Source organism: Scomber japonicus, chromosome 7, assembly GCF_027409825.1.
Source record: "Scomber japonicus isolate fScoJap1 chromosome 7, fScoJap1.pri, whole genome shotgun sequence".
Classification (NCBI taxonomy): Eukaryota; Metazoa; Chordata; class Actinopteri; order Scombriformes; family Scombridae; genus Scomber; species Scomber japonicus.
The window spans coordinates 26508586-26531043 of NC_070584.1; the positions used below are offsets into that span (position 1 = coordinate 26508586).

At 39.7% G+C, this 22458-nt stretch overlaps 1 protein-coding gene across 2 annotated transcripts in view; it reads right to left on the reverse strand.

The window, feature by feature from the left end:
• The window catches only part of ddah1 (dimethylarginine dimethylaminohydrolase 1), a 70655-nt gene that overhangs the window by 9290 nt on the left and 38907 nt on the right, over positions 1-22458 (reverse strand). For both annotated transcript variants that reach the window (XM_053322804.1, XM_053322803.1), the window contains 3 exons: positions 8714-8813; positions 6959-7032; positions 1599-1718 (listed from right to left, as the gene is read on the reverse strand). In XM_053322804.1, coding sequence (XP_053178779.1) covers positions 1599-1718; positions 6959-7032; positions 8714-8813 — 294 coding nt within the window. The remainder of the gene's footprint in view (positions 1-1598; positions 1719-6958; positions 7033-8713; positions 8814-22458) is intronic.

Here is a 22458-nt window from a genome sequence, read left to right on the forward strand (position 1 = left end):
TTTTTTCCCAGTTTTCCATTTTTTATAGTGCTTAACTTTTTCATGCAATAAAATGATTTATAAGTTCTTCAAACCCATACTGCAAAGAGGTCAGGTCCTCTCTTGTCAGTTAGTATTCTACAACAGCTACAATTATGGGTCTATAAACACAATAAGAATCTGTAAGGCTCCAACTTTAATTTGTATAAAGTGTCTTTGTGCAAGGGTACAAAGACAGAGAGCCTCATTGCCACAAGAGCTGCATCCACATCCACAATAAGCACTTTGAATTCATTAAACTGCATTCATAGGATCTCACTACCCCCACAAAGAGAACATTACCTAATTACAAATCCAGGGTCATTAAAAGTCCTTTAAAACAGAAGCTAATTGCTGCAGGAGAGGGGTGACGTAAGCCCTAATCTGAAAGCAAGCAGTTTGTCATTAAGTCTAGCTATGGGCTACTCTTCTCTCCAGTAGCTAATTATTGGGGTGATCAAACAGGCAGGAATCTTAATGAGTTGATGCCGGAATATAAAAATTAATTAGCGTGTGTATCTTGAATTCTTGAATTCTTGAGTACACTTTAGCAATGCATACATGGGAACAAACCAACAAGTATAACCTTGTGGTTCTATCAGGTACTTTGCCTCATTAAGATGTGTTGTCTGATAGTCTGGCTTTAATTGCGTCTGAGATGCTCTGGGTGTCTTTTACTTGACTCATTGTAACCCTGTTTAGGGCTGGGCCAGTAGGGGGAGATATCACACTAGGAGGCAACTGCGAATCCATGCCGGAGAGGATCTGTCAAGGCCAAGCGTCAATGTGCATGAGTGTTTGAGTTGTGATACTTATGCAATTAGATAAAACGGTATGTTTGTCTGTGTAAATACAACATTATATATTCCGCTGCATTTCAGTCATTCATACAGTCAGAAATGTCCACATACAGTCTTCAATATTGATATTTGGGAATTTAAGAATAATTCCATGAGAGGGATGGGCTGATATTTACTACTCTTTGTGAAAACGATCAATCTATCACTGTCAGGGTGTAAACTGCCTCTCCTTCTATATCCCCCTCCCCTTTATATTTTGAGGGTTATTGTTGCGATGGAGCTTGATCGATTCAGAAGCCTTTTTATGCAGTAATGAGCTCAAGCTGTTTAATGGAAGGACAATACCTTCGTAATTGAAGCTGGAGTGTGAGCGCCAGCGGCAATCCCCACAGATTAGCTGAGAATATGAATTAATGAGGAAGGATTAAGGTGACAGGTGGTTTTAATGTGCTTGCAGTGGGGAAGTAGCCATTAAGCTGCAAGTAAGGGAGCCTGCTCTGAATCAACACGGGTGATGTCCTGTCTTGTAGTGTTATGCTTGCTGAATACTTTGCAGAACAGGAGAAAAAAAAAGGACAGAGTTGTTCATACCAATAGGATTGAGCCAAGAGGCAACCAAGGAATTAAAAAAAAGGAATCTGCTGCGTCAATGTGCGTCAATGTTAGGGAAAAAACCCACTGTACTGATTGAATGGTTTCTATGACTACAGCTGCGGAAACCATAGCAATGATATGACGCTTTGACTGGACATACACTACACACATACACAAGTTCCATACTTTGAGGGCTTTTTGAGCTGGTTCACTGGACCCGATGACAATGAGGCCTGGTCCCCCCATGCTGCAGAAGCTCTTCAGGTGCAGACCTTCTAGCACAGGCACAGTAGACACAGCATAGTCCTGCAAAACACAACACATTATTATGGGTAGTCTGTGAGGATGTACTCAGGCATGGAGGTACTATGGGCTAAATGCAAACATCAGCATGCTAACACACTTACAATAAAAATGCTTACATGCTGTTGTTTAGGAGCAACAGTAATCATCATGAACATCATCTTAGTGTGCCAAATTGTATGGCAATCCATCCAATTAATGACATATATACATTAAAAAAAAGTGTGAACCTCAGAGGAAAAGTCATAGCATCATCAAACTTAGTAATCGTCATCCTGTGGGGAGCATAAGTTTCTGTATGAAATTTCATGAAAATCCATCCAATGAAGATATTTCAGTCTGGACCAAAGTGGTGAACCGACTGACCAACCGACTGTTGTAATAAAACATTCAAAGGCACTGTGGTGGTTTGCGGAGTGCCATTACATGAGGTCTCAAGTGGCCTTTAAAATAAAGTAGTGGGCAACTTGGGCGGAAACAGCAGGAGTGTCTGGGAGATGATGTCAGTGAGCTCATGGGATGATTACAGAGCCACTTGTGGGAACCTGATTGGAGAAGCTTTCACTGGCTGCAGGATGTTTGCATACCAAACTTGTCATTAGAAGTGTTACTAAATGGTACTTGCGTGTACAACAACTGCCACTGATTTGCTGACTGGGCATTCAGGCATGTAAATATTTGACACTAAGTAAGCAACAATCAAAGATAAAAGTTAACAAAAAAACACCCATGTAATTTATTTATATTTTAACAATCAGTACATCTTCTTCATCAGCACTGTGTGGGTGTGGTATAATCAGATGTAACTGAAAGAAGCCTGGCAACATGAACAAACAACACTATAACTTATCAAATTTAGTTTAAAATGCTGCTAAACTCTGATTGGTGCATATAAATACATGACATCCCCTTTTCCCACTGAGCTCCAACCAATTTAAACCAGTGAGAAAAGCAATGAAAAGCACACATACAGAAATATCTCATGTCAAACGACCAAAGCTGTGCAAACTACAGTAGAGTGATTTATGTTTATGAACAAACTAATTCATTTAAAAGTCTTAAATGATATGTATATATACTGACTGGTGCAGGATAGGATCATTTCTACTGAACTGTACAGGGGCTTTTAGTGGTTAATTTATCTGTAGCCTTTTGCAGCTCATTTTTTGATGACAACTTCATAAATATGTCACTTGAGAATCGTATTGTTTTCAAGAATTAAAGCCTCAAGTCCATATTTGCAGAAGTACAGCACAGTCTGTTGAAACAACATAATTCATTATTTCACCATGGACTTTGTTTAGATTTTGATTTACTGACTTACTGGACTGAAAGCATTTCCCACCCTAAAATTGATTGATTGAGCCTTTAATATAAAGACTAACAGCTTTTGACAGTTAGACACACTGGAAGCCTTTTGAGATTCGCTGTGATACTGAGCTGTAATTTAAATTATGATAGGTTACGAAACTTTAAGCTTGCTTTCCAAGACCTTTCCTTCCTGATTTTTATGTGAGGATATTAAAATGTATGTATAAATATATATAGTTTTTGGCTTGCACCTAAGGACTAAGTTACTGGACATGCAGATGGCTACTTCATGAGTGGCTTGGATCACCAGCTACTTCACAGGTCGACTACAGTATGTGAGGCTGCAAAGCAACGTGTCAGCCATAATAGTGAGTGGCGTGGGTGAACCTCAGGGGATGGTCATGTGTCCCATTCTGCTCACACTACACCTAATCCATAATTACATTTTTGATATCTAGAATATGAACATACTGGATATCTGCAGTAGACTTTTTGCTGCGGAAAACTCCCATTGCAGTTATCTACAATCCAGTCATACATTGAAAATAGATATACAAAATGAAAAATCATTGCAAATAACCATAATATAATTTTCAATATCCAAGATATATTGTGTGTGGTAAAAATGTCATTATAGATATTCACAATTTGTATTATGACTACTAAAAATGCAATTTTAGATTTTTACAATTAGAACTAAAAAATGCATTTCCTGCAGAAAATACATGTGAATGCTGATAGCTGAAATATATAGCAAAGCAGTGCTGAAAATACTATGGACCTGTTCAGCATGTATAACACTGATGAATTTGGTTAAGAGATATAGCGGTTAAAAAGTAGTATGGTGGTGTTTCATTAATGGACACAAGGTGGGGTTAGTGATGCCAAGCTTTAATGTGCTGTGCACATTCTCATGGAAAACTTGTGTACCAAGTTTCATTTTATTAAAGACAACATTAGAAAAATCTCATTTTAATATTTCACTAGCAAGTCCCCACAGGACAATTTAACATTGTCAAATGTTAGTGTGACTAGAAACCATGTGGTTGCTGATACCCAAAAATGTATTGTGAATATCTGTTAACAAGTAGATAAGTTATCTGAAAAGGGAGCTTTTCCTAGTAAGAATTCTACTGCAGATATCCAGAATATCAAAAATGTAATTGTGGATATCTGAAATTGAGATTCCATTACACAAAAGGCATTGCAAAGGAAAGGCAAAGTGACACATTTCTCCTAGGAAGAATGACGTGCATATCTGAAATGCTCATGTTGACTAAAAGGAATTGAATTAGGGATAAATGCAAAACATATCCAGTTTAGTTATGAAATGTTAAAACAGCTTGCTATCATTGCCACCTTCATTGCCAGTCACACTTTTTACACTACAGAATTTGGACTTGATCTCTTTAGGGTGTCTGTTATGCATTGGTGAGCTCTTGGATCGTGTATTTGAACAGTTCACACATAACGATTGAGCGTCAGCATGTGGAAAACGAGGGCTACAATTTTGAAGTGTAAACTCTGCATTACAGCCTCCGTAAGCTTGCCTTCTTACCATAGTTCATCCTGGTGTCATCTCATCCTAGGTAAATTATGCATATGTACCAAACTATCCATATGATCTAAAAGAAACCTGATACATCAAACCAGGCCACCTTCTTCCATTGCTCAATGGTTCAGTTTTGACATTCACATGCCCATTGTAGGTGTAGGTGTTTTTGCCAGTACTCGGGCACTCTGACAGGTCTGCAGCTATGCAGCCCCATATGCAGTAAGTCGTAATGCACTGTGTGTTCTGACACCTGTCTATCATAGCCAGCATTAACTTTTTCAGCAATTTCTGCTATAGTAGCTCTTCTGAGGAGATGGTCCAGATGGGCAAGCCTTCACTTCCCACGTGTATCAATGGAGAATGGGGGCCCTTGGACCACTTTTGGTAGGTACTGACCTCTGTGTACTGGGAAGACAAGATCTGCCATTATGGAGATGCTTTGACCCAATCATCTATCCATTACAGTTTGGTTCCGATCAAAGTCGCTTAGATCCTTAGGCTTGCCTATTTTTCTTGCTTCCAACAAATCAACTTCAACAACTGTTTACTTGCTGCCTAATATATCCATTCTCTTGGCAGGTGCCTTTTTAATGAGATAATAAATGTTATTCACTTCACCTGTCAGTAGCTTTAATGGTTTGTTGATGCCTCTCTGCTACAGAAGGGAAGAAGTAGTTTGGCCTCTACATTACTTCTTCCTGAATAAACTGATTCAATCGACAGCACCATTTCCCCTGACCTCTGCAAGGACCATAAAGAAACATCTGTACATAGTTGCTGAGTGCTAAACAAACCTGGCAACAAAATTATCCTTAATTTGATAATGATAGGAAAAAACAACAATGATAGGACTATTGATCTGATAAAAAACGGAAAGAACAATAACGGACGCAAAAGCTATTTTTCCTATTGTCATTTGCCAGAGACGCATCATTAAGGCCCGTCTTATCAAAGATAACAGAAAACACAAAAGGAATCCATCATGAGGAATTTCAATCCGATGCAGATGGGAAGATGGAAACATAGCAATGAGGCTATTCAGGTTACGGAAACGTGTTGAACTCTTTATGCCATGACCCACCTATGAACTTGTGAGTCAGCTGGCTTTTCTGTTTTGTCATGGTCTCTCAGAGCAAATCCAAAAACGATACAGATAAGTCTGCAGTATAAAAATTCTTCTCATTACAATAACAGTAAACAAGATAGATAGGATCAGTCTGTGTTATTGACCCATACTGTGACCGTGTTTATAGGCTGCATGCCTAAATCTTCTGTTTGCCTGAATTTGTTGTTTCAGCAATGTTTGAGATATTTCACAGAATATTTCCTTTGGATGTGTGCGTCTTATGGAAGCGGAAGGCTAAGTGTTGGCTATCAAGACCAATTCATGGCACAGAACAATTTGTCAGAAAGTAGACAGAGAGGAAAATATGGTGAAACTATGTTTTCCTTTCGTAAACATAAATATTCACATTAACAAAGGCTGAAAAGAGATGTAATTAAAGCTTATAATTGTTAATACTTTTGGACTTCTCTACCCTGACTGTGGCTCTCAGGCCAAAGCCAAACAGTCCCTATTGAAGCTCTTTAGAACATGTGTTACAAACATGACATTTAATGAGGAATGGAAGATATTGTGTAAACAATTTTAATAAGGTGCAGCATCCACTGTTTGAAGATAAACCATCAGAGTCTTTATGTTGACATGTTAGTTGCTGTATATTATTGGAAGCTCATCAATTGCTCCTCTTCCCAGATCCTGCCTCAATTACTTTCTGTTGAGGCACCAGTTTGAGCTTAAACTTAGCTAATGCCTTCACCTAAACAGTGTACTTGTTGGGGAATATTTTCTGTTGAACTCAACTCTGTTAAGATTTCTTGAGCCTTGAGCCTTGGTTAGACACAATAACAAACAGACAGGTAAGAAAACCCATTTTATTTCTCTGTATGGTCCTTTTCTTAATGTTGTCAGACACTTCTGATTACAATCTGGGCCTATCAGTGGCAAAACAAGAACTTTTATTGGACATAAATTGATGGAGCACAATTGCTCCAAAGGATTACATTGCGCTCTGTTTTTTACGGCGGCTGGCTGAAGTGCTATTGCTCAATACTGGACCAATTTAAAACAATTGTTGTCCTCATTAGTGTCAAATAGGTTCCAGGTTGAAAAACACTGAAATGTCCCTTTAAAACTGCTCATATCAATATATGATTAAAAATGGTGCTTTATATTTTGTTAAGATGTGTAATGGGTTGCTTATACTTTTACCATATTTTCGATGGCCTGATGATTCTTTTCCAGCAAAATATGTACTTGCTTTAGTATGTATTCTGAGATAGTCATTTTTTCTATCCCTGCACCACTTCAACCTACCTTAAAGGCATCTGCTAGGATCTCTGCTCCTCTTTGATTGGTCCTTTTGGAAAGGCCCACGAAGAACTCTCGACCTGGAGAAAGAATCAGATGCCTTTGAAGCTCAGTAAGAAAATATCTACAGTGTGAAAACACACACCACATCTACAGAGTTATATAAAGGTTGAAACGGTTCATTTTAAAAACCTTGAACCCCAGAAATACAGAGAGCCTGAGGAGCTACAGAAGCTGAACACTGCAGTCACTGCAGCCAACTGTGGTCAGTATGGTGGGGTATAAACAGACAGAGCCCTGAACGCTTGGCGAGGCTATTGCAGCACACTGAGCCCGGGGATGGGCTCCTTATGTAGCTGCTGAGCCTTTACAAAATGAGCCGTTAGCCGGGGCCCTGCCAACAGGAAATGTTTCTAGCCCTGCCATGTGAAACCGATTTCAGCTGAAAGGAACGAGAGCACAGAGCCAATGTCTAGAAACCCAATTAAGTGTACTATGCTTTTTCCTAGCGGCCTGCACAGTGTAGAAGACACTGACCCACATTTTAACTCACCGCACGACTGTAACAGAATGTACAGAAAATCTAATAAAGACCACCATGTTCTTGAATCTTTGCCTTCATCAATTTCATTACCTGATGCCAGAGGAGTAAGAGACCTGTGGTGACAGCCTAGATTCCTGTGAATTTCATTTTATCTGTGCTGTAGGGTAAACAAGGTTTTTTGCAAACAATTATTTTCTGGGGAAATTCTGCTTAGTGCGCTGAGGCACCAGGTCACTAAGGTCGTACTGTGGAATGTCTTGAGGAGGATCCCAAAACACAGACACGTACTTACAGACACGCAATAGTCTGCTCGCTTAGTAAACTGTCTACGGGCTGTAATTGCAGAGGCTCATGCTCTGCTACAGTACCTCTCTGCTGTCTAAGCTTTTCTGTTTACAATTACATACACTTATTAGTACAAGGATACGCATAGTCCTTGCTAATCTTAATGTGATTGTTCAGTTGTCAGACTACTCCCTCATGCTGTACTTTGTTTTGAAGCAAGAGACACATTTTTAGGGTATTATGTAAGCAATAACACACCATCAAATCATCCAATAATAAAAAGCAAAATCATCTGAATTTGGTTTGTTCCATTCAATATGTAATACTGAGAGGTGTTATGAACCTCTATGAACACCTCTATTGATTGCTAACAGGGTTTAAGAATTTCATAACTAAATCTCAGTGTTTTTATCTTTTTTTATCTGTTATGTTATCCATCAGTGTTTTGTATATTAAAAGAGCAATTCAAATATGGTAACATAAGTAGAAAAGGATCCATAGAAAACTACAGAAAACACGTCCTTCGTCAAATCCATTAAAAAACATTTATTGAAAAAACAGATGTTAGGATTTGATATTACCAATAATTTGGCTACAATATATACACATTTTCAATTAGTACACATTGACAGAGATATCATGGTCAGTTTACCATTTAATTCATTTATAAACTACAACTAGCAAGGCAATGCACAATGAAAATATCTGTGAATGTATGAATGAATGAATGTAGTGGACCACGGTCCACAGTTTTGGTCTGTTGCAATTGCATCTATTAAATGGCATTATAGCTTATAGAGGTATTCACAGCTCTGCACTATTTGAATATTTGACCTTTCTGAGAATGGCCTCAGGCTTCTGTTGATTGGTTTAATAAAGTGACAGTAATAGGTCATCAGAATACAGTGATTGATGGGGACACTGTAGCTCACCTGTAAAAAGGACGTCTCCTCCATCCAGAGTGGCAGTTTCATCTGTCATTTCCACAATTTTCATATTCAACTCCTTCAGAGCCCGTGTCATTGTCTCCTTCTGTAACCAGACAAACAAAAATACACTTAATACATCTGCGGATATATTAAACAAAAGACTGAATTATGATGGCGTACAGTAAGCTACACCATACAGAAGTGCTCAAAGCAATCAGCATTTGCTATCTTCAGGACTAGTTCTAATCAGACATCTTTAAACACAATGATGAAAAACAGTCTGAGAGATCTTCATTGGATTTCTGTGAAGCACAGTATTTAGGCAATGCCTAGGTCTCTGAGATTGAGTGCAATGAAACAAAACCTTTTCTCTCCAACAGGTTGGGATGACATCATTTCAATGAGCCATGAAATGATGTCATTTTGGAGGAAGTACGTTAAATTTTTTACAAGGCAGTGGCTCCAGATAATAAGTACACTGAAGGACCAACACAAACTTTACAAATGCCTCTTCCTGTCCTAATGTTCCGGGTCATCTGTCTTTCATATATTTATAGGAGGGAAGTAAAAGGCTGCCACCCGGAACACATTAGCATATATTATGAATTCCATCTCCTGGATGGAAAATTTGAAAAATCCACATTTCACCTGCATGTCCTCTTTGCTGGACTTGAAACCTGAGGAAAGAGCAGGTCTTTTTTTGGCTGAACCATGGCTGGTCTGCTCTCCTGTCTGACCGCCCAGTGTGATTTTACTATCCTGTTTTTGGGGTTCCTATGGGAGTAGTTTCCAAGGCCAGTCATGTTAGCGAGAGCATCAGTGTTTCCACAAGCCCTATCTCACTATGACCTCAGCCGGCTCACTGTGCTTCTTGGCGAACACAATGCTTCTGCTTCTACTCATTTGTGGAGAGCCGCACCATGAGGTCATCCAGGTAGACTGCCATGCACTTCCCAGATAACACAATAGAGGCCTGCTCATGCACAGATATATAACAGTGAATAAAATATTCAGGAACCACATGCTTCTATTTATCAGTCTTTATGGCTGTTTGTTTGTATGACTGTTTCTTTCAATGGCCTTTTGAACCAATGGCTCACAACTGTGTGGCAACTTTCCAATCAATTTATTTACTTTCCAGAAATGAGACAGTGGAATCCCACAAGATAATCAAACTTTCCTCCTCCATGTTTCTTCTTCTACTCATCTTACTGCTTCAGTTAACCAGGAAGAACACAGCGTCCTTCCAAGTAACTGGGTACACAAATTCATTAGTGGTTTCTTAAATGCAGCACCAGCATGAAGCATATTAAGTATAGGTAACAGTTAATCCCTCTCATTTTTGTGTTCATGCAAAGCAGAGACAGGCCAAGGCAGAGCCAAGGGACTCTCTGTACTTCATTTAGTTAGGTCTTTAGATGTGTTGGGTGGTAAATAATAAGGTTGAGTCAGGTTCTGTGGAAGTAAACAATCCAGATAATTGAGAGAGAATTTATGCTTTTATGTCTGTTCATGTGTTATCTTTGTGTGTCATTGCTTTGGTGTCTAGCAAAGTTATCAATCTGCCAACACTGATTCATCATATGTCAGGAAACTTCAGACACTTGTTGTAGAAACCTGTCGCAAGTCTGTGCACATCATCAAGGCCAGTCTGCACAACAAAGCTGAAGAGCAGTGACTTTATAGTTTAGCCCCAAAGGCTGAGAACTGATTCTGTTTGACTGTTGTGATTTGATTTATTTACACACTGGACTAGCCACTACACACATTAGCCACTGTTTTACACTGTGCTGTGTCTCCACCATCATGATCAGCGACTGCTTATTCCTTTTCTCCTCCTGGCTGTGGCACAGTGGAGCCTTCACTATCACAGTGGTTGTCTGCCCAGGAATCTGCCGGACTGCATTAAGGAGCCTTTTACCTCAGCTCTCTGGCATTTCCTCTGACATCACTGGAGGTGATGTGACCCAAAGGGTGTTTAACCCCCCCCCCCCCCCCCCCCCCCCCCCCAACACACACACACACACACATACACACATACACACATACAAACCAACCACTATGTGAATTGTTATGGCCCTAAATACATAGACAGCAGTATCTGTTGTCTGCTGTGTGTGTGTGTGTGTGTGTGTGTGTGTGTGTGGTATAGAACATCTATTAGGCTGTCTTTCCACATGAACCCAAAAACTGGATGAGAAGTTTAGTAGAAGTGGAAAAAGAGATGTGAAAAAACCCCCAAAAGGTACTTGAGTAAAAAAAGAGCAAACTGGAGAAAAATATTGTGGATAAGTACCATGTCGCCACTTTTTAGTGTAATTCCCATCACTAAAATAGTTAGTGCACACCGAGAAGAAGATTAAGTGTAGTGAAGTAATTTTTGAATGCTCAGGCATATACTAACTACATTGACTACACTGTAATAAATTACAAGCTTACAGTCATTTATCACTGACTGTAATTCAACAGAAAATGTTTGCCAAAATCCTATAAGAACAAGTAGCATACATTTCACAACCAAAATTAAGTAAAAATAACATTCAATCAGCATACAGTCAACAAAGCAGACAGTATCTTCGAGCCAAGTGATAGTATCATCCAATCTACTCCCCCACAGGTTTCTGATTACTTTAACCTGCACTTTACTTCAGCACCATGACTTGTTTGTTTGACTCTGCCTTGGTGGTCATGTAAAGTCAGGTCAATTGTGGCTGAGAATAACACACCCAACTATATCCTTGCACTGTAGGACTAAGTGTGAACCCATATGTGGCTTCAAGATTTGGAGGAGTTGGTGTGAATTAGCTCCAGATAGCAGCATAGCAGACTGCCTTAGCTTATGCTGCTGACATCAAATGTCAGACTGGTAAGCATGGGTTGATTTTGGCATATATCATTCAGGAATACTGTCACCTTTGGCACCAAACAGAAATTGCAAAAATACTTTACATAACACTTTTTCATATTAGAAATTTGTCCATTTTGCCTTTAAAACACCCTGAATTCTAAAGCATGATTTCAACAAAGTCGTAAACCACATAAAAGAAATTCTGATTTAGTATCACCATTCAAGTCCTTCACAGATATCAAATGAAGGAATCAATCAATCTTTATTTAGTGCCAAATCACAATATAAGTCATCTCAAGGCACTTTTCCCATAGAGCAGGTCTAGACCATACCAAACAGGCATCTCATCCCAAATTATGGTGAGGTTGAGATCCAGAGATTGTGTAGGAGTCATAGGAGGAAATCTTGTTCATGATAAAAGTATTCATTTGAAAACAAAAGGGTTGTTTAAACAATTCTCAGTTGGCTCCAAAAAGGCCTCACATAAGCCAAGAAAACCTTCCTGACACCATCACACCTCCACCTGTCTGCATTCTTCATGTTGTTTATTGCACTTTTGGACGCTGCAATCAGCATGTTGTAGCAGAAACCAAAATTCATTGGACTGAATAACCCATGTATTTGGCAGGATCACACATTACGTCAAACAGTAACTGAACCTCTAAACCTGTCTGCTTGCTACAGCCTTGTTATTCATAGTCAGAATAATGCAGAACAAGTAGCATAAACAGGCAGCTGTGCTTCTATAAAAAAGCAGCCAGTGAAAGTACAGTAATTGACAATTACTTCTTCTTTAGTCATTTTCATAGTTCTGCTGTAGGTTGGGGGTAGAGCTTTATTGTAAGGGTTATCGTGACTGACAAAGCTCTGCTAAATGCTGCATAGTGGAAAAAACAATTAGCATGCCACTCACTGCAACAGCTCCCCCTTGATATACTGCTAATCAGAGTCGATTAAGCTTGGAGTTAATGCTCCACTAGCTTCCTCCAGTGATTTGAATATATTCACAGGAAAAGAAATTCACCTGGGTGCAGTCACCAATTTCAGGTCCATCGATCATTAAGTCAGACAGTGCACATGATCTCTGTCACAAAATGTTTCACGCTGTACAGGTCAATATATTGTCAAGTTGACAGTCATTTTCAGCAGTAACAATTAGTTATTATCAACAATAAATAGATACTCTCAAGTGCCACATTATGATAAATTAGATGTTTTTTTGTTTTTTTTACAGATTACCCTGTGTTCAGTGGCTGTCTCTCTCCTTTCTAGCCCTTTTTCTTTTACTCTCCTTCTACTACTACTACTCATGCTCTTTCTTTTTCTGTCTCTCACATTCCCAAACCCTTGAGGCAGGGTCAAGAATGCTCCTGCAGTGGCTTCTCATGCAGAGTGGCCTATTATCTCCCACTGTGAGGGACATCCAATACCCCACCCTGCCTAGATGCCAACTCACTTTGCCAGCATCTCCTTCTACTCTCCCTGTGCTCCTCTCTTCTCCTTTTCCCCTGAGTGCTTGGCCAGGCGACATGCTGTTAGCCAGCACCCTGTTTTGAATGAAAAAGGCCTTTTAAAATTCATTAGGGGCTGAAGGCTCTGAGGGCCAGCCGGTCTGCCTGCCACATTCCTGCCGTTCCAGCACAGGACAGGGGAGATGGAGCAGAGAGAACAGCCTTTTATTTGGGGCTTTTTATGGACCCCTTCTCCCTTCTCTCGCCTCTGGTACCCGTGGATATCGCATTCTGCTAAAAAGGACCATCAGTCTGATAGAGCATGGTGCATTTGGAAAGGGAAAAGAGTACACAACAATAGCATTCCTGAGGGTCATCCTAGCCTCCCTACACCAGGCAACAGAGTCCCACGCTCCGACATAATGGGGATACAGCATTCCTCTGAGCCTCACAACAAAGGAGGGTAACCCTTTTTAAATAAAGTTAACAAATATCAATTGTGAAGCTAGTTTTGAATTTATTAAGTATGTAAAATCAATGCTAATGCAAATGAAACTAAATTACTGCATAATGGAAAACTGCACTTGATTAATGTTGGCATAACAGAATCACAAATTATTATTATGAGCTTGTAAGGTTTTGCAAGTTCAATTATTCTGCTTAAAATTAAGAGAATAAAGTTGAATTTTAACTACTCTCCACCTTTACTTTAAGATAATACATCTTAATCTTGAGTTAATTGATTTTTTTGCCATCTGTGCATGTTGTGATGGTTTATCAGAACTGTTGCTAAAAACAGATGGAATACTGTGGCTATTGTTACAGTTGATGCAAGTAAACCACAATCGTACATTTGTTGGTGTCAAACCAAAACAATGAGATGATGAAAGATGCTAAAAAGGCTTCACTGAGCTCAGAAGAGTAACAGTCTTGGGTAATAATTCTCTATGGGTCAAAAGTAGCAATCCACTGACTCAAAAAGCTGCGAGCCAAAACAAAGAAAAAGAGGAAAAATGACTTGTTTGTGTGGACATATGGGCACAAGTTTGAACAGTAGGCCTTGTGCGTCATAGCCGAAGCTTTGGCTGGACATCCGGGACACAGATGATGATCGTAACAGATAGCAGAGGCCAAATGCAGAGAAAAGTTCAAAGAAAAGAATGAGAATAATGACTGCGTTTCAGGGCAATCAACCAAGTGGACCTCATTAACTATGCAAGCACAAGGTGGATAAGGCTATCTGAACGGACCTTTTTAGGTATTAAATCTCAAACTAAAAAATGATTCCCCTTTTCTTGTTGAGTGGAACGAGTGAGATGAAATGGCTCAGTTATAGACTTGTCAAAAGTCTGTCACGGCAGTAGCTTTGCTGAGTACTTCTTAGTAAGTGTTTCATGGTTTAAATAAATGACAGCAGTGACAGAAAATACGAGTAGAATACAAAACCTGTAAAGCTATACCCCACTACGCACACACACACACACACACACACACACAAACGTCTCTACATATGCACAAAAATATGAATCTTACAATGTGAAGTGCTGAATGAAAATCTTTACTTAATGAGTTTTTCCTGCTCCCCTTGCAGGAATAGTTATCACATATGAACTTGGGTAAAAACACAACAAACACCCATACATGAGTCATATAGGTACAAGCATACATAGAAAAAAAGGCCCAGTCCGATGCTGTCATGGTGGTCAAATGGTACATTCCTAAAGGCAACTAACTGCGTGAGTTAACACTGTCACAGCCTGTAACGTAAGTATGAAATGACAACAACTCATTTAGTCGCAGCCAAAAGAAAACAAGCCCTCCATGGCCTGTCCTTGCGTTATCCAAACAAATCCTTGGTGTATGTTGGAACATACCTGTGGTTAACCAAGCCATGACATTCCCCCTTCTCTTGAAATCCCTCCATCAGCTTTAGGATTACATAAATGTTGAGAAGTAGGTCAATGTGAAGGCGTGCACAGTTAACAGTAGCAGTTCTGGAGACCCTTGCACCACATCAACCACAAGGATCTGGCAGTCTGCCTCGGTAAAAGAGCTGTTTCAGCCAAACCCACTGCACTGTCAGACTCCTTTCACTTGGGGCTCCCAGGATATCAGGGCTCCAAGGAGGAATATGCTACACTATAGTCCCGCTTGGACACATTCACAGCCGTCTGAGCAGTGGGAGAGGTCACTATTGCACAAATCATTTGGTAAGATAGTGAGGAACAAAGTTAAGAGTGCAGGGCATTGTGTCTCTTATTGTAAAATGGGGTGTATTCATCTTGATAAAAGCAAATGCTCTATGTGAGATAATTGCTCATCGGAGAGCTGAGAAAGACTACAGCACTCTTTATGTACAGTAATTATACATAAATGTGATGACTGGTTTTGTGGAGACTAAACAGTAATAAAGACTTCTCTGTGATTCATTTTCTATTAATGCTCTAGGGGCTATTCATATTATACTCCTTTTATTATTTTTAGATAGAATGCCCAAAATTGAAGAGGAATAGTAGAATAACTGTGTTTCATCATTTATCTTTGGGTCTCAGTTTGAGTCCTGGGCTGATGATATACTGTAATAGTCTGTCTAAAAAGAAGTGGTAGTTTCTCATTTTTGTGGAAAGGTTTATAAAACATTTTATCTACCAAGCACGGAATATCTATTAGGCCAATTTGACCTCCCAGGCGTCTATAAAACCCCTACGAACTGTGGCCTGGCTTTCCTTTTCTTTAATTCAACTTAAATAAATTAATTGAATGTATGTTAAAATGCTGACAAATGCATGTGGAGCCACTTTAGTTGCAAATAAGAAAAATATGGTTTGCAGGCTGAGTCTGTATGATGATGATGACAATGGGAATTTAGTGAGAAGGCTGACAGGGTGTGAAAGATGTTTCCAACGTCATGGATAACAAACAAACGTTGGAGCAGTGGAGACGCAGTGGAGAGAAAAACTAAAATCAAAGTTATTGGATATCACTTCTGAAAAACATAGTGACAATGCTAACACTGCTAGTTCAGCATTAGCATTTAACTGAGGCAGAGAACCAGCCCTGCAACAGCCGAGCCACCTGCACCACCCTCCTCTCCAAAGGCTGACGCTGATGCTGATGGCAGAGACCCGGTGACGATTAGGTTACCAATTCAGCAACCCCACAATTTATCTATTACATTTGACCTATTCCAACCACACTTTTAACTAACTATTTCAACCACCCAGGCCAGGCGCCGGGGATGAAGAGACTAAGTGGACTGTTAAAAATTACGAGGTGCAATCTTTTCATTAGATAACATTCACTGATTTAACCGCATGGCAAATTAACAACAACAACATAAATGCTTGTGTGTCCCTTTAGGGTTTTGTCTGTTTATCTTTGTAACAATTTGGTATGTCTTTTATAGTTGTGTCCTTAAACTCTGTGTTACATGGCTTGTGTGTTAAGTGTATCATACAATTTTACTACAGTAACTAATAAATGCGTCTTTCAACATTTGATCAAGATCAACATTATGATTATTGTATTATTGCATTAGCGGGAGGCTTAGATGTTCATAAAATCTTACACACCCTCAAAGATTGATGGTGTGCTTGCAGGAACTATTGTAATCACAGATGTTCTTTGAAATGATTACAGATTAAGGAGTTACTTAGATAACACTCCTAAAATAATCCATTACCAGAAAACAAGACCTTACACACTTCAAAGGAAAAAGATAAAAGAAATGATTATTAAAATTGAAAAAGTTTGCCAAATATGAAGAAATATTAAGAAACTTCATCATTAAGGAAGGAAAGGAGGAGTGACTGCTTATACTGTAACACCTTCCTGATCACAGTGCACGCTCACATAGAAAGACACCCAAGCAGACCCGAGTACAGCAAAAATAAACAGAAATATGAGTCTGTTTGACAAGTCCAAAGTCTGTCCCAGAGCAAATAAAGTGCTAGCTCCAATCAGCAGGGCTGTAAAGAATGTGTCTGCTGCCTACCTCTCACTGTGATGGCTCCACAAATACAGGAGAGCTGCAGGCTAGGAACTGTTGGAAAGCAGAGGGATGGAGGCTGCTCGGTACGAATTGACATGAGCCTCCACCGTGGGGAAAAACAGAGGGGGCTTCAGTAAATACATTCTCTCCACTTGGCACTGACTCCTCCATGTTTATTGGGCTTGACCCCCATGGACTGGACCTCTATACCCAAACAAGGGGGAAAAGCCAATAAACTCACCTACCTCATGGAGAACCTTGCCTGACTAAATTGGTCTGATAAAAAAAAGTCTTATCAAACAGCACTGCATTAAGAAAAAATGTAGCTGCCACAGAACATTTTATTTCTTAGGGCATACTTGCTGGTTTTCAATAACCCCAAGCTTGACGATCACAATTATCCGTCCATATATTGTTAAAAAAAAGAAAAGGGTCTGCCAAGCACTACTGCAATGCGGATGGGTTGGACGTCACCAATAGTTGTTTGTACTTAAGACGAACAGCTTGCATGCCCTCCAGGTTACTCTACTCTATACCACTGACAAACAGCACTAATGAAATGCTTTTATGACCAAGACTTCCTGTGCTGGGTGACATTATAGAGGAAAAAGTGAAATATTCCAAAGATTTGAGGCCTCACGTCAGCACTGTGAGCGCAAGCTCAGTTAAAGGTTGTTTCAATCTCCTTAAACAGGTCAAGCAGGGCTATAAAGCTTGTCAGCTCTTCTCTGATAAACAGAGATTTACACTTAAGATATACACCTGATATTATTATCTCAGCCAATAAAACTCTAATAGCCAAATCAGTGAAAAGTCATATCTCATCATTATAGCCAGCGCAGGGCAATAAGGGATGTCCATGTTGAAAATGTACAGGGCCGTATGGCCTTTTTTCTTTCTTTTTCTTAAGGGAAACTCGAGCAAGAAACCATACTTGCTGTCAACTACCTGGGCTGACAGACATGGGACCACCCACATCTTTGGTAAAGGGTGATCAGGCTGGGAGTTTAAGGTAAGCACATAGTGTGTGTCAATCACTCAGTAATGTGCTACAGCGTAACTACAAAGTCTGCATTTGAGCAGAGGGTAATACTTCATTGTAGTCAAATAAATGAATGGACATCTGGGGGGGTAACCCCAATACAATGAATGCAAATTTACATTTCTGGTGCCCAAAACACAAATTAATTGACTTCAACATTCAAAAACATCAGGACCAAGGTCAGTTTTAATTGGAAGTACTTTCTAACAAAGAATCATATATTGACAACACGTTCTTGTAGATTATGCTGAGCAATGATTTCATGTGTCATTTTACAATACTGTGAGCACCACAAACACAATTGTCCTAATTTTATTGTAATGGATGCAGACAGGGATATCTCAAACTATCAGCACGGCTAATTAGGGTTATTGTTAGGGTTAGGGGTTAGGGTTAAGTGTAGTCCATTTTTGTGATTTTGACTTTCAGGGAGTATTCTCACATAAACTCAGCTTAAGTTTTGGACCTTTGGCCTTGTTTAACATATACATTTGTCATCATAACAGTATGAAAATATAACAGAAAATCACAAATATCATAATATTTCCCCTTAAAGGAGCTAAAACTTGCAAACACGCTGTTATGATCTTTAAACAAGCTCGGGGAAAATGCAGAATTCCTGGAACATCTAGAAACTGTTGTTGAACTAAATTATACTTCACTGAACAACATACGGAAACAGGATGAACTATAAACATCTGCCAGGGAGGTTTTGTGGAAGTACATATGGTCGAGGACTAACAAAGAGAACTAAATGTTGGATGGAAAGTGGAATGCCTGACAACTGTCACAAGAAGTCGTTTCCCATAACCTGTCAGGCTTTTCCGAACGCTGTGGTTAACCGATGCTTATTACCCTTACAAAATCAAACCCTGGCATCTGTCTCACGTGTACCAAAGATGATTCAATTGAGATGACTTGAGTAGGAATCCCCATTGTGTTTGTTTTAGTTCCACTGGTTGAGGCCCCTGGAAAGCCAAAGTAAAAATACCCAGAGCTCCCACATATTTAATCTATTTCAACATTTGCGAGGCCCAAGGTGTGCCAAGGAACGGAATGTCCAACCAAACACAGTCTGCAAGGTTTTTCTGAATTTATGTGGCCCAGAGCCTGACCTACCATGGCCTTTCCGGGGGCGGGGGGGGGACTTTGAGTGCAGTGCAAAAGACAGAGTATAAAGCTACAAGAAGGATCACGAAAGGAGGCGGAGTTTGATCCACAGACAGGGGCGAGTCACTTTAAGATGAAGTTCTGGTTAAAGGCTTCCCCAACACCCCCCTCTCCCTTCCCTCCCACGCAGGGAGTCCTCTTAGTGTATGGTGACGGCTGACAAAGAGGAACCCCCGTCTAAGAGGTCAGGAAAGCCACAGGGAGAAGGGGGGCTAATGGGAGTCAGAGCATTTTGACCTCACTGGATATGAGGACTATGACTAGGAAGGGCTGTTCCCTTGATACTATTACTGTTTGTGCAGACTGTTGACATTCCGAATATCTGCGAAAAAGCAAACCAGATTCTGGCTGTGAGCTTATATATTTTTATTTGACCACCTTTTGAAGACACGCATACTGTCCAGATTGCAGAAAATCTCTTGATGCCTCCTCATATCTGCATTCTTTTCATTGTTGAGGTGTTCCAGCGGTTGTTCCTCTTTGGTTTGTCCAGAATACTAAAAAGATCCTGGAAACAAAGTGCGTTCCGCAGTAAGAAAACACCATCATACCACACGGTTACACCCACGCTTTCCAAAGAATGCAATGGATGTGTTCCCAAAGGGGATAAAAGTAGAGAGTTTGCCAGGCAAAATACAGACTAACTGCCCATTATGATGGATTTCCCAAAACAGCCATGTGTAGTTAGATGTATGGGAGGGGCTGGTATGGAAAAATGAGGAAAAGGAGTATGTGTTTTAATCTTGAAAAGGGAAAAAAAACAAGATGGGCCAAAAGGTTTCCCATAAATGTTAATGAAGGGCTTTCCCAGAAAGATTTTTTTTCTCCTTTCAGCATGAAACAAGAGGTCAGATGCTAATGTTAACCAGCAGGGCTGGATCCAGAGATCTGCCTTTAAAGTATAATAGAAGAAAACCATGTGGAATTAACCATACTGCAGAGATTTAGCAGTGAGGTAGTTAACTTTGCATGATTATGTGTTCGAACAATTGAGCAGACCATGTACAGATTAGAACCTGCAAATCTGAGAAAATCCAAGATGATGGCATTGTTTTTTTTACATTAGAAAAAGCAGTTTTGACAAAGTATACATCTTTAATGTCTCAGGTATGTTTTCAGATAGAATGAAGATAGAATCAACTGTAGCAGTAAAGTGGACATCTATAGGTTAATATGTTTGCATTTTAGCTTAGCTTTTTTGTCTTCTGGTACAGAATGACGGCTAGTATTTTCATGCTTTCAAGTCTTCGTTGGATAGCTGAAACAATTTGGCTTCTAATCTTCACAGTGGTTTGTGTAAAGCCAGCTTCATCAACTTTACCTGTAGGTTATAACTGTTAACTGTTAACAGTCAATTCTGATTTACTTTTTACAGTATCAGTAGCATCTTTAGAAATTGTTTTGTAAGCAATTAAGCACAATTTAAGTGCAGGTTCAAGGTAGAAGCAGCTCTGGTGTAAAGGGAAAGGTTTTAAGATAGATTACCATTATGTCTTCTGAGGGGGCTGCAAGCCAAATTCAACAAATCATCTGTGTTGTGAGGAACCCTTTACATAACCTCAGTGGCACAGTGCACCTATAGTCACACACATGTTGAGTGAAAAATAGGTCGGTAGTCTAAATTTATGTTTGTCCATTTTCTTATCAAAGAATGAGCAATAACCAAAAAAAACAAAACAAACTCAATTTAGGTTAGGTATGAGTGTATGAACTGGATTATGGGACAAATTAGTGCACCATTGACTCCTGTGTTTGCAAATCCTGCATTTTAACACTTTGATAATTACTAGGGATGTCCCGATCCGATATTGATATCGGAAATCAGTCCGATATCAGCCAAAAAAGTGAATATCGGATTTTATCGGACTGAATCTAAAAACTCCGATATAAACGCTCCGATATAAGCTGTCCATTTACCGCTCCAGCACTTCTATAATAATAGGTGACTCTGGTTTGATCACACTCCAACACAGTAGGTGGTGGTAATGCCCCTTAATTAACGTTGGTGCCGGCCGCGGAAGAAGAGCGTCTCTGATCCAGCATGCACAGCCCACGTGATCACAACAACGACAACGTGTGTGCCTGCAGCAAGGTGTAGTGATGTCGGCTGTGTGGAAGTATTTTACTGTAAACTCGGACAAAGACGTTGCAGCTAAATGCAACATTTGTCAGGCGCAAGTGTCCCGTGGAGGGACAGAACCGGGAAGGTTCAATACAACCAACCTCATCGCACATTTGAAAAAACACCACAAAAAAGAACATGAGGATTTTCGCGTGAGCAGCAAGGCGAAGCAACAAGCCTCTGGCTCGCTTCAGTTGTGTTGGTAACCAGTGGTTATTTTGCACTTTAAATATAACATTTTGTTTTTATTGGATTTGTTGAGGTAATACTCTTATGTTGAAGGTTAAAATTTATGTAACCAATTGGTTAATAATAAATGGGTCAGTTTTTCCTATACCTACTGTTGCTGACTATTGTTTTCTGTTATATCACTACAACATCAGTAACAGTAACAGTAACATCACTTTATCAAGCCTTTTCTAACATTCCACACAACAAAATAAGGAATAAATATATGTATGATTCGTGCCTATATCGTATCGTATTGATATCGGTATCGGCCAATACTCAAGGCTACAATATCGGTATCGTATCGGAAGTGAAAAAGTCATATCGGGACATCCCTAATAATTACACACTTGGTAGCCTACATGAAACTGAAATATGGAGAGGGGTTCCGGAAACCTGAAGAAATCAGTGCAAAGCCAATCTTGGAACATCGACTTCTGATGTAGCTAGTGAATATCTGGATGACAGCTATCTGGGCCAAGACTTCCTCTTTTGTGTGCTGGTATTTGTGTACCATCTGATATATGCATATATAAATAGATATATGCATATGAATGCAGATCAATTTAAGTCGTCTTTAGATGATAGCCGAGATTGCATTTCAGCCATTGTGTTCCACCTCTTTTGCTCTCCACACGGACTCTTTAACTTCATACAACCAACGCCCACTCAAAAATAAATTGGTTAACACCACTTAGACTACAAACAGACTCTGAATGGAAACCCCAAATGTTTGCGGTAGCAAAAAACCTGATCCCTTACATACAGACTCTGTATTCATATGCAAATATCTGTTCATAGAGATTAGTGGGAAGAGATGCATTATAAAAGAAAAAAATAAGGTTTTGGTTGTGGTGGTCTGGTCTGTGCTGTGACTGAAACACCATGTCATTATG